This window comes from Scylla paramamosain, chromosome 3 (assembly GCF_035594125.1).
Source record: "Scylla paramamosain isolate STU-SP2022 chromosome 3, ASM3559412v1, whole genome shotgun sequence".
Taxonomy (NCBI): domain Eukaryota; kingdom Metazoa; phylum Arthropoda; class Malacostraca; order Decapoda; family Portunidae; genus Scylla; species Scylla paramamosain.
Window position 1 is genome coordinate 22,884,791 of NC_087153.1, and position 14,220 is coordinate 22,899,010.

Here is a 14,220-nt window from a genome sequence, read left to right on the forward strand (position 1 = left end):
GTGTGTGTGTGTGTGTGTGTGTGTGTGTGTGTGTGTGTGTGTGTGTGTGTGTGTGTGTGTGTGCTTCATGTGAAACTATCATCTGTGGAGATACTGAAATATCTCTGTTTCATTGTACAAAATTGTTCTATGATAAAAATTATTTATATACCTCTTCCTCAACCAGTCCCTCCCTATATCTCTGTTATCTCCTCTTCACCCTCCATTATCTAGTACCTTGCTCTTTTCTCTCCCTTGCTCCTCACAAGCATTCAAAAGAAAAGTGGTGGTATGGGTGGTGGGAAAGAGTGTGACAAAGCAAAATGTTTGGCTTTTGTTCTATTATTATAGTACTGGTATGTATTTCTATTTGTTATTATTTCACTTATTGCCAAAATATTATAGTATAATTTAGTGGATGACATCTACAAACATGCGAGGTGGCAGTCATCTCTCTCTCTCTCTCTCTCTCTCTCTCTCTCTCTCTCTCTCTCTCTCTCTCTCTCTCTCTCTCTCTCTCTCTCTCTCTCTCTCTCTCTCTCTCTCTCTCTCTCTCTCAGTTGGTACAGTAATTTGTTGCACATACTTACATACTTTATCAATCAGAGGAGGAAGACAACAACCTTCCATTGCCACCACCCTCTGATGAAGACTAGTGGGTAAAATATAAATTGCAATTTATTTTAGACTGAATATTGGTGTGTAAGGCACAATGGGATCATTCTGAATATTCTGATACATAGTATGTTATGATTATGGTTAGTTTTGTGAATGTCAGCAGTGGGGTTTTAAAGTTTGCTGCACGCATGGAAATCCCAGATATGATGTGTGGTGTGCGTTTTGACTTGCCATACCAAAGACAATGTCTTCTCTTTGATGGATTAATCCCTTATATTTATCCCAGAATGAGGGCCATTCTGTGATGTTTCCTACAAATTCTGGTAATGTTACTGTTGGCAGGATTATATTAGGCTGGCCTCTCACCATACAATTAGAGGGAGTGATGTTAGTTAAGTTACCTCTCATTACTTCTAATTGATCTTCAAATTTAGTTAACTGTTCATAGTCTGATATAAATTGTTCATAGCCTTCCATCCTCCACCTCAATTGTTAATTTAGCTTCTATTAGATTAAAAGTAGCATGATAGCTACTCCATTTTTCCTTTACTGATTCTATTACCCTTTGTAATTTAGCTAAGGTTAATTGGCAACTGCCTATTAGCTCATTACCTTCTCTGATAGTTCTCATTAACCAACCTTGTTCTGTTGCCAAAGATTTCTTTAAAATTTTGATAGACATGTTTGTGGATTCAACTTTTGAGTTGTTATTTGCTGATTAATTGCCCACTTTGTTTGTTGTGGTCACATCCACCCTAAGTTTGTTTTCAGGTTGGGTTTTATTTTAGTAATTTGCCCTGAATGCTTTCAATGTCTTGTCCATCAGTTTTCAGTTTATGAATTATCTGATGTAGTGAGACACATATCTCTACCTATTCAGTTCCAGTGTACATTATCCCTTGTCACCTGTTGTGATATTTCTAGGTTTTATTTGCACTACAACAACCTTAGAGAAACAGTGATTTAGTAATTTTCTGATTATGCCTGTTATGTCCCTGAGGTCTGGTTTACCAGTTTAAATCACTGATACCTAGGAGCAATATGGTTAATTCATGAGACTATTTCAGAACCTATTTTAATCTCCAATCATGGTCAAAGGTTTCAACTCTGACCCCAGGATGTAGAAAAATCCTTATTTCACATCCATGAATTTGCAGAATGGGTTTCGGTTGTATTATTGTGCTCGGTTTGTGCAACACAAAGATTCTTGAATCCTCTATAAGAACAAGAGCCTGTCTTCCTCACTCAGGGGACCAAAATGCTAATTGCGGGAACTTCTTTTTAGACCTTCACTCACCCTAATGCTCTCCCAGCTAACACACTAACACAGAGAGCCTGTCTAGATATATTTATAAATAACTGATAACTTAGCTGTGGTACACATGACTTGCAGGGAGCGGTAGTGACTGGTGAGTTGATGTCACCGAGTGTTTCAAGCCAGTAGCTGGCTGTGTTTTCATAGCAAAGACAGACTATTTGCTGCTGTGCAGTTTCCTGGGCTTCTAAGTTGTTAGTAACTTAGGGAAATTTACGAGTGAGGACTACAGAGGCGTGGTGGGCAGCTGACTGGCAGCTGTTCCTGACTACATGGGTCAAGCACAGAGCTTGGTTCACAATTTGCCACATCAGAAACAACAGCTACTCACAATCTGCACATCTCTAATCCTAATTAATCTATAATAGTAACTAATACTTAGTTTGTAATATATTAATCTTAAAACTCTACAATTTATATACAAATCACAACATAAACCAAAAATGCCTTGATATATGTGTGATACGAGTGGAAATTTCCAGTGTGCGTTTTTTTTTTTCTTTATTTTGTTATGCAATTGCTGTTTTTCTAAGCAAAACAGTTCATTATTCAATTTGTACATAGTCCAAACAAATTGTTAATGCAAGGCCCTATTTCGCTATGGAGATATCTCCATAGAATATCTCTATGGAATAATGAAATAGTTTATGGTACATTATTATCAGAGCTAAAACTGTGTCTATGTGTTAATCTTAAGTGTAAAGATAAGATAACAAGTAATATATAAGCAAATAAATTAAATAAGAAATATACAAAGAAACTCTTGATTAATGAAGTTCTACACAAATTTCAGTCTCTCACTTAAAGTGCAAAACACTCTTACATAATTCCAGTTCCTCACCTGCAGCGCGTCATACCATTCACTTGCTGGGCCTCGTAAAGTCTTTTTGGTATGCAACCCAACAGAGAAAAGAAACTTGCTGCAGAGCTGACCACTGATCATGGCAATTTCTTCAGCCTCAGCAACCTGCAAGATCACGGTTCAGTTAGGTACAAGACAAAGCTTTACAGCATTTATAAATCAAGTAATTAAAAAAAACAGTGAACAATTTGTGCATAGAAAACTAGTAAATTCGTAAATATTTGTTTCATAACCAACTAGGAAAAAGTGCCAACACTCAATCATAATTCTTCAAAACATTATTTAAATAATTAAATTACCAGCAGCCGGAAAGCTAAATCAATTAAATTTATTAATAATTAATTCATTAAATAATGGCAAATATCATAAGATGAGCAGTACACAGGTCCGGATTACCACATCAATAATCAGTTACAGCATCATATATAAATCAACTAACAAGTCCACACACACAGTAGTATGACTTAGCAGTTTGGCTGAATGTATAAAACCATCTCCCAGCTTGAAATGAGACTTAACCCATCCAGCATCAATGAATGAAGTTGCAAACCTCCATTTAAAGTCACTGGTAAATGGCTTGCAACTCTTACCACTATAAAACCAACAAACTCTCACACAGCTCAAAATGATGAATACTGGTGACTCCTCAATAATAACATAATCACATGATGACATCATTGCTTCAGTACCTCAAGGCCTCAGAAGGTTGTGAGGTTAAGCTTTTGTCCCCAATTTGCCCATTCACAGGTTTTTGGCCCATGGAATATAAAGGTCTGCATTTTTCACCAAAATAACAAAAATGGTCAGAGCTACCACAAGCAAGGTGGAGAAGGTTCATATCACCAACCTGAGACAAGGAATTGAGATCAATGAGAATGCTATCCATACTGGCAGCCACACAACCACTACAATTTGCATCCTTATTCCCAGCAAAGGTCTGACTGAGAATGAAGTTCCTTTTTGATTTCCCCTGATGTGATGAATGGATTTTTATCAAAGTACATGAATTTATCAGTCTTCTTGGAAATCTTTCTCTGCTTGCCAGGGCAAGGATTCTGGAAGTGAACTTCAGTCTCATTCAGAATTTTTGGTGGCAATAAGGATGCAAAAGAGTACTCTTTAGCCGCCAACATAGAAAGAAATCTTGTTGATCTCTACTCCTTGCCTCATGCCAATGATACAGCCTTTCTCCTTGTTTGTGGTGGCCCACATAATTTTCTCCTTTCAGTAAAAAACAGCAGACTTCTATACTCGAGGCAGAATCCCATGAGTAGGCAAATATGGGGAGAAAAGTTTAACCCTGCAGTCTCATGTGGCCTTAAGGTAGTGAGGCAAAATCATGTTGATTTTAAAATGGTTAGAACTGCAAGTTGTTTATGGTGATCTAAAATGGAGAGTTACAACCTCATCTGCCAACACCATGTTCATAAAATACAGTAGGGTACGCAACAATGAACATGATTCATTAAAATGTAGAGTTTGTTGTGGCAAATGTATGTTATGGTGACTGAAGAACCTATGGGAAAAATTATTGGTTCCAGGAAATGAGAAAATAATATTAAAAAATCCACAATTCTTAAAAAATACATTCGGGATAACAGTACCCTCCTGAGTTTTGCGCCTAGTCCTAAATTCTTACCATCATTATCATCCCAAGTTTTGTGATGGTTTGAAAAGTATCAGTCACATTTACTTACTGTTGGCATATCTCTCTCTCTCTCTCTCTCTCTCTCTCTCTCTCTCTCTCTCTCTCTCTCTCTCTCTCTCTCAGAAAGAACAATCCTAAGGATTGCTAAATAGAATGAGACTGATTGAGAATGAAAATGGAATTACATATACGAGAGCGAGAAAGAGTGAGAAAGGATGAAATGAAAATGACAAAATGAGAGAGAGAGAGAGAGAGAGAGAGAGAGAGAGAGAGAGAGAGAGAGAGAGAGAGAGAGAGAGAGAGAGAGAGAGAGAGAGAGAGAGAGAGAGAGAGAGAGAGAGAGAGAGAGAGAGAGAGAGAGAGAGAGAGAGAGAGAGAGCATGGAGGAAGTGGAGGTGACAAGGAGGGAGGTTTGAGACAAGAGGAAAGGAGAGAAAGGGAAGGAAAAAAGGGAGTAAGGGACAGGTGGCAGATAGGTGAGCAGCAATTCACAGAGCTGATGAGTTAGTCTTGTGAGTTTTAGTTTGTTATTCTGATTAACTTTTTATTAAAATTTCAGTGCTTGCATGAATGGCGAATTCATCTTACCAATTTTGATTTGTTATTCTGATTGAATTTTTATTAAAATTCCAGTGCTAGTATAAGTGGCAAGTTCATTAAGCCAGTTTTGGTTTGTTATTCTGATTAAATATTTATAAAAATTTCTGTGCATTATTGCAGTTGTATGTTATAATGACTGTGTTGTTACATACCCTACTGTAAAAGAAATTCATCATGTTTAAATATGGTTGTACTGGCTTGAATACAGTAATCCCTTGACTATCCCAGGTTCACCTATCATGCCCTCACTACATTGTGCATTTTTCTACCTAATATACTGTATTTAATGGCTCATAAGATGCACCTTTTCTAAAAAAAAAAAAAAAAAAAAAAAAAAAAAGTCTCATGAAATAAGCCTGTGTCCTATGAGGCCAAGGTTCAGCATTGAGGCAGTGGTTAGTGATAAGTCTATGGCAACAGAGGGTCTAAAATCAAACCCCAGACATCTTCACACATGTAAACAAAGTGATGATTGGTACTACACCACAAAACAACTCTTTCTTTCAAGGTAACAATTGGTCATACTTACTGGTAATTCATAGAGAATGACACCAGTCAGGAAGAATTTGCCTAAGTGACCATGTACCATGCATTGCATTTACCAAAACAAACACGCAGTTGGTTACGCGCCGAACCTGGTGACATGAGCAAGCTTCACTGCATTCTTTACAGTGTGATGCTGTTGCTCCTTGAGGTAAGACACACTTTCATACAATTAAAATTGCACCTATCTTTTAACATTCTTATGAACAAACTTTATTACCCCTGTAGTCTCTCACAGTCACTGCCAATGCCATATGCCAGGTACATGCTTACATCTTACAACAGGATTGGTACTTAGGCTACTAGCAAATATTAAAGTTTTTAAATGCAAAATATTAGGATCTAATAATGATCTAAATGCATGTGAGAGTCTTCAAATGTCAGATGAAATCCTTCACTTCATATTCAGAGCTTAAATCCACTCATTTATCTTTTTTTTTCATTTCAATGTCTGCCAAAACTGGGTGCATCTTATGAGCCCATGCATCTTATAAGCCATCAAATATGGTATGTAAATTTATACTGCAGACTCTTCAGCATATGTTGGGTTTCTGCGGCTATGTATTTATATTTCTTTAGATTTTAATTGTTTCTGTGGTAAAATAAGTACTCTCTAGCCTATCAGTAGTATAAGATGACACCCAAACTACCAAATCATCTGTGGTGAAGTTTAGGTCAGTGAGCACCAGACAACTGAGATGGTTATATACCAAAAATGAATAAAATATCTTCAAGTGCAAAACTAAACCTAAAATAAGATTCTCACCAAGTGCTTTTGAACATTTTCATGAAAAGAATGGATGGACGAAGATGGGTGTAAAATTATGGATAGGCAATGTGCGGTATGATCAGTTTCCCTAAACACACCCTTGCCTTGTGCTGCCTGTGCGTGTCGGGCTGTTGGCTATAATTTTCTACACCTCATCATCACCTAGACTGTTCAGTACTGCACAGCAAATCATCATCAATCAAGTTGAAGTATCTTCACAGGTGAGTGTACCAAATATTTATTTATTTATTTTTTATATGTAAGGATGTGTCTAAATGTAGGTTTGAGTTTAAAAAGTGTTTTAAGAGTGTAGAAAAGATTTATCAGTGTGGGGAGTTTATAAGAGCTTAAATATATAAAAATAACAAAATAAATACATACAAATTATAAAAATAATAAAAAATATACAGTGCAGTAGTTTCTGCTTCACGGATTTTCACCTATCAAAGGGGTTTTGGAACCTAACACCCACAATAGTCAAGAGATTACTGTATTGCACTAATTAATTAGTGCAAAATTTTTGCACTACTACTACTCTGCATATCACTGGTAAATAGAAATAAGAAAATATCATTTGGCATTCCACATATATTATGAGAGGCAGAGAGAGAGAGAGAGAGAGAGAGAGAGAGAGAGAGAGAGAGAGAGAGAGAGAGAGAGAGAGAGAGAGAGAGAGAGAGAGAGAGAGAGAGAGAGAGAGAGAGAGAGAGAGAGAGAGAGAGAGAGAGAGAGAGAGAGAGAGAGAGAGAGAGAGAGAGAGAGACTCAAGCACAGGCATCCAAGGCCAACTGTACTGAATGACCACAGTAGTAGTTGAGGTGTTCATCTATTCAGTCATACACAGCAATACTTGTCGTTGAGCTTTAAGCCAGTTTTTGCCATTCAAATTTCCTCTTGTTATTCCCATAGTTTCATAACACTTAGTTGATTTGACTCTAAAGAGACAGGCACTGAAAATGTGATCAGGAATCAATCTTGGTTAACTTCATGTATCAATCAGTCAACCAATCAATCAATCAACCTATCTATCTATTTGCATGTGTGTGTATACACTGCACAATTTCCATAAAAAAGCATAATAGGGGCTCAACCTTTGCCAATTTATTGAAATTCTGACATGTGAAATACCACTAAAAATCCTAGGAAACTCCTCATATTATATTCAGGGTCTTCAGTTTCATCCCCTTCCTTTAGAGACTCCCCTTGTACCAAGCTCTGAGGACATGATAATAACAAAGGTTCCTGATTCTGCTTGAAAGTTGGGAGATTTAGCCTTTGCAACACAACCTCATTGATGTAGCCTTTTTTATGATTTCTTATTGTGGTCTAGTCTGCTCTCCTGCTTCTCTCAAACATTACTTGGTTTTAGTTCTCCTTGTACATTTCTCTTTTCTCCAAAAATTGTTACAGTACTTATTTTTATTGTTTCAAAGTTACTGTTGTCAAAACACCAATAATCTGATCTTCATTTTTAATATATGGTCTTTTTAATTTATCCACTTGTCTCTGGTCTTCATCTTGTCTCTTATCCTTATTATCAGTCCATTCCCATTCTCTAGGCCCAAGCTGCTGCAAGTAAACAAAATTTGTGTGCAAGTGCAGTGTGCATGTGGCTGCAGTGATTAGAATAAGGCTGCATCATGCAACACCTGCATACAAACTTTGTTTGCCTGCAGCAGCTTCATTCAAGAGAAAGTGACTGATAACAAAGGAAAGGGAAGAGATGAAGACCAAGAGAGACTAGTGGATAAATCACCATATATTCGTTTGACAACAATAACACTGGAACAGAAGAAATGCTAGACAGGTTTTGGAAGAAAAGGGAGAAAAGCACATGGAAAACTGAGAGATCCTTGAGAGAAACATATGCAGATCAGTCCACAAAAAGAAACAAGACCATATCAAGGTGGTGCTGTTGCAAAATATAAATCTCTGAATCATCAACCAGAACCAGAATCAGAAACTCTAATATGTCAAGTCCTCAGAGTAAGATGCAGTAGTTATTACTGCACAGGCTATGCTGACTTTGGTCTAGCATGACTTGGTTTAGCTGGTATGGTGCTAATTTGCAAAAGTTTTTCATATCAACATTTTGGACTTCATCTACCAACACTGTATGGTAGTCCTTGGTTTAGTCTCAACTTACACCATTTCATAGTTACATATACAGTGGAACCTCGGTTCTAGAAGAATTTGTTCCTGAATATTGTTTGAAATCTGAAATGTTAAAAAACCAAAACTATTTTCCACATAGGAATCAATGAAAAGATTAACTAATTCATTCCTAGACACCAGGCTACTCTACTCTGTCTTAGCAGATTATGACACGCTCCCACAGCCAAGATGGCTGCTTCATAAAATCTCCAGCTCACACATTATTTATCCAGAAAGGATGTACTGAATGAACTTAGTGACACAGAACTCATCAGAAGATACTGTTTAGAATGTGCAGGTATTTGCTTCATCACTGATCTAGTGAGGGAAGCCTTACAGTGAGACACAGAGAAGAGCAACCCACTTACTGCAAAGATAAAGGTGATCATAACACTTAGAAATCTTGCTGGTGGGAAAAGCTACTGGAAAAATGCAGTTGTACAATAGTGATGGCATTGGGGGGTCATTGATAGACCCATGGATGGCTTGGAATAATTCCTGAGCGCTGAAAACTGTTTGTTTTCATTGAGGCTTTTAAACAGGATTTCAAAGATCAAATTGTCTTACTCTTTGTCTCTCCTCCAAATATATAAAAACACACAAAACTAAATATTCAGAGAAACTATAAATTAGTAATAAACAGCATCTTTTACTATGTCTTTTAATATTTGAAATCAAGTAAGTTTGTTCTAGAACTGAATTATGGTACCACAACTGAAGCAATGAGTTCAAACTTTCTTAAAAACTTGTATGTTTAAAAAGGAAGGTGTTTGGTAACCGTGGTTTCCTTTGCTGATTTTTTTGTTTAAAAACAAAGCATTTTCAGTGCTACACTCCAATGACAGTACCAGCAAGTCCTCCAATACACTCATCACTTATTTATTGTACATCACCACACACATACTACACCAAACCCAATCTTTTTCTAAGTAAAAAAAAAAAAAAAAGCAAAGAAAAAAATATTATGCAGTACATTTTGATTTAGTTTCATTTATTTGGTTTTTCACTATTGCTTTCTTTGGTTGCATTGGTTTTTGGGGTCTCGCTCTTGAATTCCATTTATGTTGGAAAAAAAAAATCATAAAAGAATTTAAAGAAGAATTAATGAAAAGAAACCATAGGATTGGAAGATTCAATTATAAGAAAGGAAAATTTGATCAGCTTAAGAAATACTTTGGAAAAACTAACTGGACTAAGTTTAAAGAAGTAAGGGGAGTGGAAAGGAAATTGAAAGAATTTGTTGAAATACTACACCAAACCCAATCTTTTTCTAAGTAAAAAAAAAAAAAAAAAAAAAAGCAAAGAAAAAAATATTATGCAGTACATTTTGATTTAGTTTCATTTATTTGGTTTTTCACTATTGCTTTCTTTGGTTGCATTGGTTTTTGGGGTCTCGCTCTTGAATTCCATTTATGTTGGAAAAAAAAAATCATAAAAGAATTTAAAGAATTAATGAAAAGAAACCATAGGATTGGAAGATTCAATTATAAGAAAGGAAAATTTGATCAGCTTAAGAAATACTTTGGAAAAACTAACTGGACTAAGTTTAAAGAAGTAAGGGGAGTGGAAAGGAAATTGAAAGAATTTGTTGAAATATATAATGAAGGAGTGGAAAGATATATACCGAAAGTAAGAGGAAGAGAAGTTGAACATAAATTAATGAAAAGAAACCATAGGATTGGAAGATTCAATTATAAGAAAGGAAAATTTGATCAGCTTAAGAAATACTTTGGAAAAACTAACTGGACTAAGTTTAAAGAAGTAAGAGGAGTGGAAAGGAAATTGAAAGAATTTGTTGAAATATATAATGAAGGAGTGGAAAGATATATACCGAAAGTAAGAGGAAGAGAAGTTGAACATAAGGACTGGTTTAATGGATGTGAAATATATATATACATAAAAAAAAAAAGATACTGCTTGGAAAAAATGGAAGAGAGGAAGACAAAATTTGTGGGCAGAGTAGAAGATAATAAGAAATTAATGTTAAGATAATTTATGAAAAGGAGAGCATAGAAAATACGAAAAAGATGTAATAGATAAATGTAAAGACCAACCAAAACTGTTCTACAGACATATCAACAATAAAGTACAACAAAAGGAAATAATTGAAAAATTAGAGGTGGATGGCAAAGAATATGAAGAGGTTGAGGATATGGTGGAGGTGATTAGTGATGCCTTTCAGTCAGTCTTCACCAAAGAAAGCAAGTTTATAATATACGAAAGTGAAGGAGCAGCAGTTAACTCTTATGAAGAAATTAATGTGACTATCAATGAAATACAGGAAATGATGCAGAAGTTAGAAGTAAAGCACAGGGACCAGATGGTATATCAAACTGGGTTTTAAAGGAATGTAAGTCAGTTGGCAGAAAAAATACATCATATTGTAGAGCATTCATTTCAAGAGAGCAAGGTACCAAGTGACTGGAAAAAGGCTGATATTGTACCAATATTTAAAGGGGGTGTAAAAAAGATCCTCTGAATTATAGACCAGAATTGTTAACATCAGTTGTGGTAAAAATATGTGAACGAATTGTGAAAGATAGATGGTTGAAATTTTTGGAAGAAAATGGCATAACTGATACACAATCTGGATTTCGTAGAGGGAGATCATAAACAACTAATTTGATTTGTTTTTACTCGAGAATAATTGACATAGTACAAGAGTGAGATGGATGGGTAGATGGTATCTACCTGGACTTGAAAAAGGTCTTTGACAATAGGAGACTCCTGTGAAAGATAAAGAACATTGAAGGAGTGAGATGGGGACTCTTGAAGTGGATGGAAGACTTCCTAAGCAATTAAGAGAGAACAGTTATTAGAGACCAGAAGTCATCTTGGAGAAGAGTAGGAAGTGGAGTACCTCAAGGTTCTGTATTGGCTCCAGTCATATTCACTGTACATTAATGATATGACAGAAGGGATCAACAACTATATGGGTTTATTTGCAGATGATGCTAAATTGATGAAAAAAATTGACAGAAAAAGATCAGAAAGCTTTACAACAAGATTTGAACCGAATTGAAAAGTGGAGCTGTAAGTGGGAAATGAATTTTAATGCAAAGAAATGAAGCTTATTGGAATTTAGGAAGAGTAAAAAAGACCATCTGGTGATTACAAGTTGGGAGACAACTATATTGGAAAAAGAATAAAGGGAATAGATCTTGGGAGTGATAGTAGCAGACACATTAACAGCTGATTACCATATAAACAAGATTGTTGAGGAAACAATGAATTTGCTAAGGAATATAAGAATTGCATTTGCATACTTGGATGAAGAAATGAGGAAACTAACTGTAACGATGATATGTCTGAAATTGGAATATGCAGCTGTAGTATGGTCACCAAGTCTCAAGAAACATATCAGGAAACTGGAGAGGATACAGAGCAGCAACAAAGTTTATCCCAAACTTAATTGAAGAGACATACGAAATGAGACTTGAAAAACTAAACCTTCCAAACTCTAGAACAAAGTAGGGAGAGAGAAGACTTAATTATGATATATAGACTAATGGAAGGACTGGGAAAGCTAAACAGCAATGACATTGTGACATGGTATACAAGAGACACTAGAGGACACAGAAAGAAAAAGGAAATCTGTAGAAGATATATCAAAAAGAATAGTTTTCCACAAAGAGTAGTTGATACAAGGAACTGTCTAAATAAGAATGTGGTGCAAGAAAAAACTATTTGTAATTTCAAGGCCAAGTTAGATAATAATAGATACAGAGGTGGGACAGTATGAGCATAGCTCCTTTCCCGCATGACACAGCTAGGTAATCACACACACACACACACACATACACACACACACACACACACACACACACAGAACTAGTTGGTGAGCATGGTGGAGGACTACATCATCATGCAGTAAAAGACCAAGGAAGGTAACAGTGGTCAGTCCTAATTGTGTGCCATTTTTGATTGGTACTTATTTGCTCTCATTTGAGCTGTCTTTTTTGCCCTTCATTATGGCTCCCAAGTGCAAGGCAGACTCCTCTGATGGCAGTGCATTGAGGAGAAGGAAAGCAATCATTATGAAAGTTAAATTAGAAATAGTGAAATGGGCACAGAAGGGAGAAACACCAATGAAGATTGGCCACCTGATTGGTCTGAAGCAATCAATTGTAACAACAATTATTAAGGATAAAGATCACATCCTTGCATATGTGATAGGCTCTGTTCCTTGGAAATTGGCAGTGATAACAAACCAATGTAGTAGTCTGATTATTGAGATGGAACACCTGAGAAGCCAAGAAGTTTATTTGTTCCAGCACATTTTTTATATTTGCCAAGAGGCCTTAAGCAAGACACTCCCTGAGTAACATGTGCTGCCAGGATGCAAGATAAACATTCACTGACTGTATCATCACTGTGTATGACACCAGCAGCTGCTGCAGCTCACCTGCCCTTCTCACTGAAGCTGTGGTGGCTCTGTTGGTGGCTAAAGCCTGTCCTTCTTTTCGTTAAACTCACATCATTGTGTATGGCAGCAGCAGTGGTGGCCGTGTCAGCAGCTAAAGCCTGCCCTTCTTTTTGTTAAATTCAAATCTCTACGTATGGTGATGGGGGCAGCAGCAGTAGGAGTGGGAATGACAGTTGCAACCTGCCCTCACTAAATTCACATCATTGAATATGGTCATAGCAACAGTGACAGCTGCAGCCATCATTCTTTTCCCGAAACTAATATCACTGTGGGTGACAGGGAAGGCAGCATGCTCACTCCCATGACATTAGTTTTACCCTACTCCATGTTACAGACTTTTCTGCAACTTTGTGCAGCCTCTCCTGACACTATGCTTTAAGTTCCTCAAATTAGAGTTTGATTTGGAAACAAATGGACCACCCCCACTTTGATACAATTTGCATTAGAATATTGCAGGTTAGTGGGCAGCAGGCCTATCTTTGTATGTATGTATGTATGTATGCATGTATGTATGTGTGCATATATATATATATATATATATATATATATATATATATATATATATATATATATATATATATATATATATATATATATACAGTAAAATCCCTCTCATCCGGCATTCGAGTATCTGGCAACTTCAAGATTCCGGCACATTTTTCCCAGAGCCTTAAAATCAATAAAAAATCAATGTGTACTCATAAAATCGATTAAAATTCCCGCGCAAGGCATACTTTGTCCCCTCGCCACCAGAGCGCACTGCTTTGCGCCACCCGCGGCCCACTGCACTATGTTTACTCAGTGACTCAGTCTCATGTGTGCACTGTTTATCGCCTGACGCCTTCATCATGCCTAAAGTTGTAGAAAAGAGGAAGCGTGTTGTGCTTACACTTAAGCAGAAGGTAGACATTTCTCGACGATTAGAGAGAGGTGAAAGCAGACAGCAACTAATGGTGGAATATGGTGTGGGCTCATCAACTATTTATGACATTAAATCCCAAACGAAAAAGTTGCGGGATTACATGAAAGCCACCGACACCCCAAAGGCAGTGGAAAATCGTCACACACTGCAGTATCATCGTGGTGAAATGATGGATAAAGTGTTATACGAGTGGTTCAGCTTGAAAAGATCAGAAGGAGTCACAATTACAGGCCCAATGCTACAACTGTGTGTTGGTGAGTGTGAGGTGGCAGTGTGGGTGGCGACGCGCGGCACGGCAATCAGCTGATCTTTGTTATGGTACGATGCGTGAGTGTAGGGTGGTGATTGTGGACATAATTTCACTTCTATTCAAGTATCCGGCAA

The 14,220-nt window shown here is 36.7% G+C and overlaps 1 protein-coding gene across 5 annotated transcripts in view; it reads right to left on the reverse strand.

Moving 5' to 3' along the window:
• LOC135092995 (probable ubiquitin carboxyl-terminal hydrolase FAF-X) overlaps positions 1 to 14,220 on the reverse strand; it is a 301,879-nt gene that overhangs the window by 71,710 nt on the left and 215,949 nt on the right. For all 5 annotated transcript variants that reach the window (XM_063991852.1, XM_063991861.1, XM_063991828.1 and 2 more), the window contains exon 42: positions 2,754 to 2,879. In XM_063991852.1, coding sequence (XP_063847922.1) covers positions 2,754 to 2,879 — 126 coding nt within the window. The remainder of the gene's footprint in view (positions 1 to 2,753; positions 2,880 to 14,220) is intronic.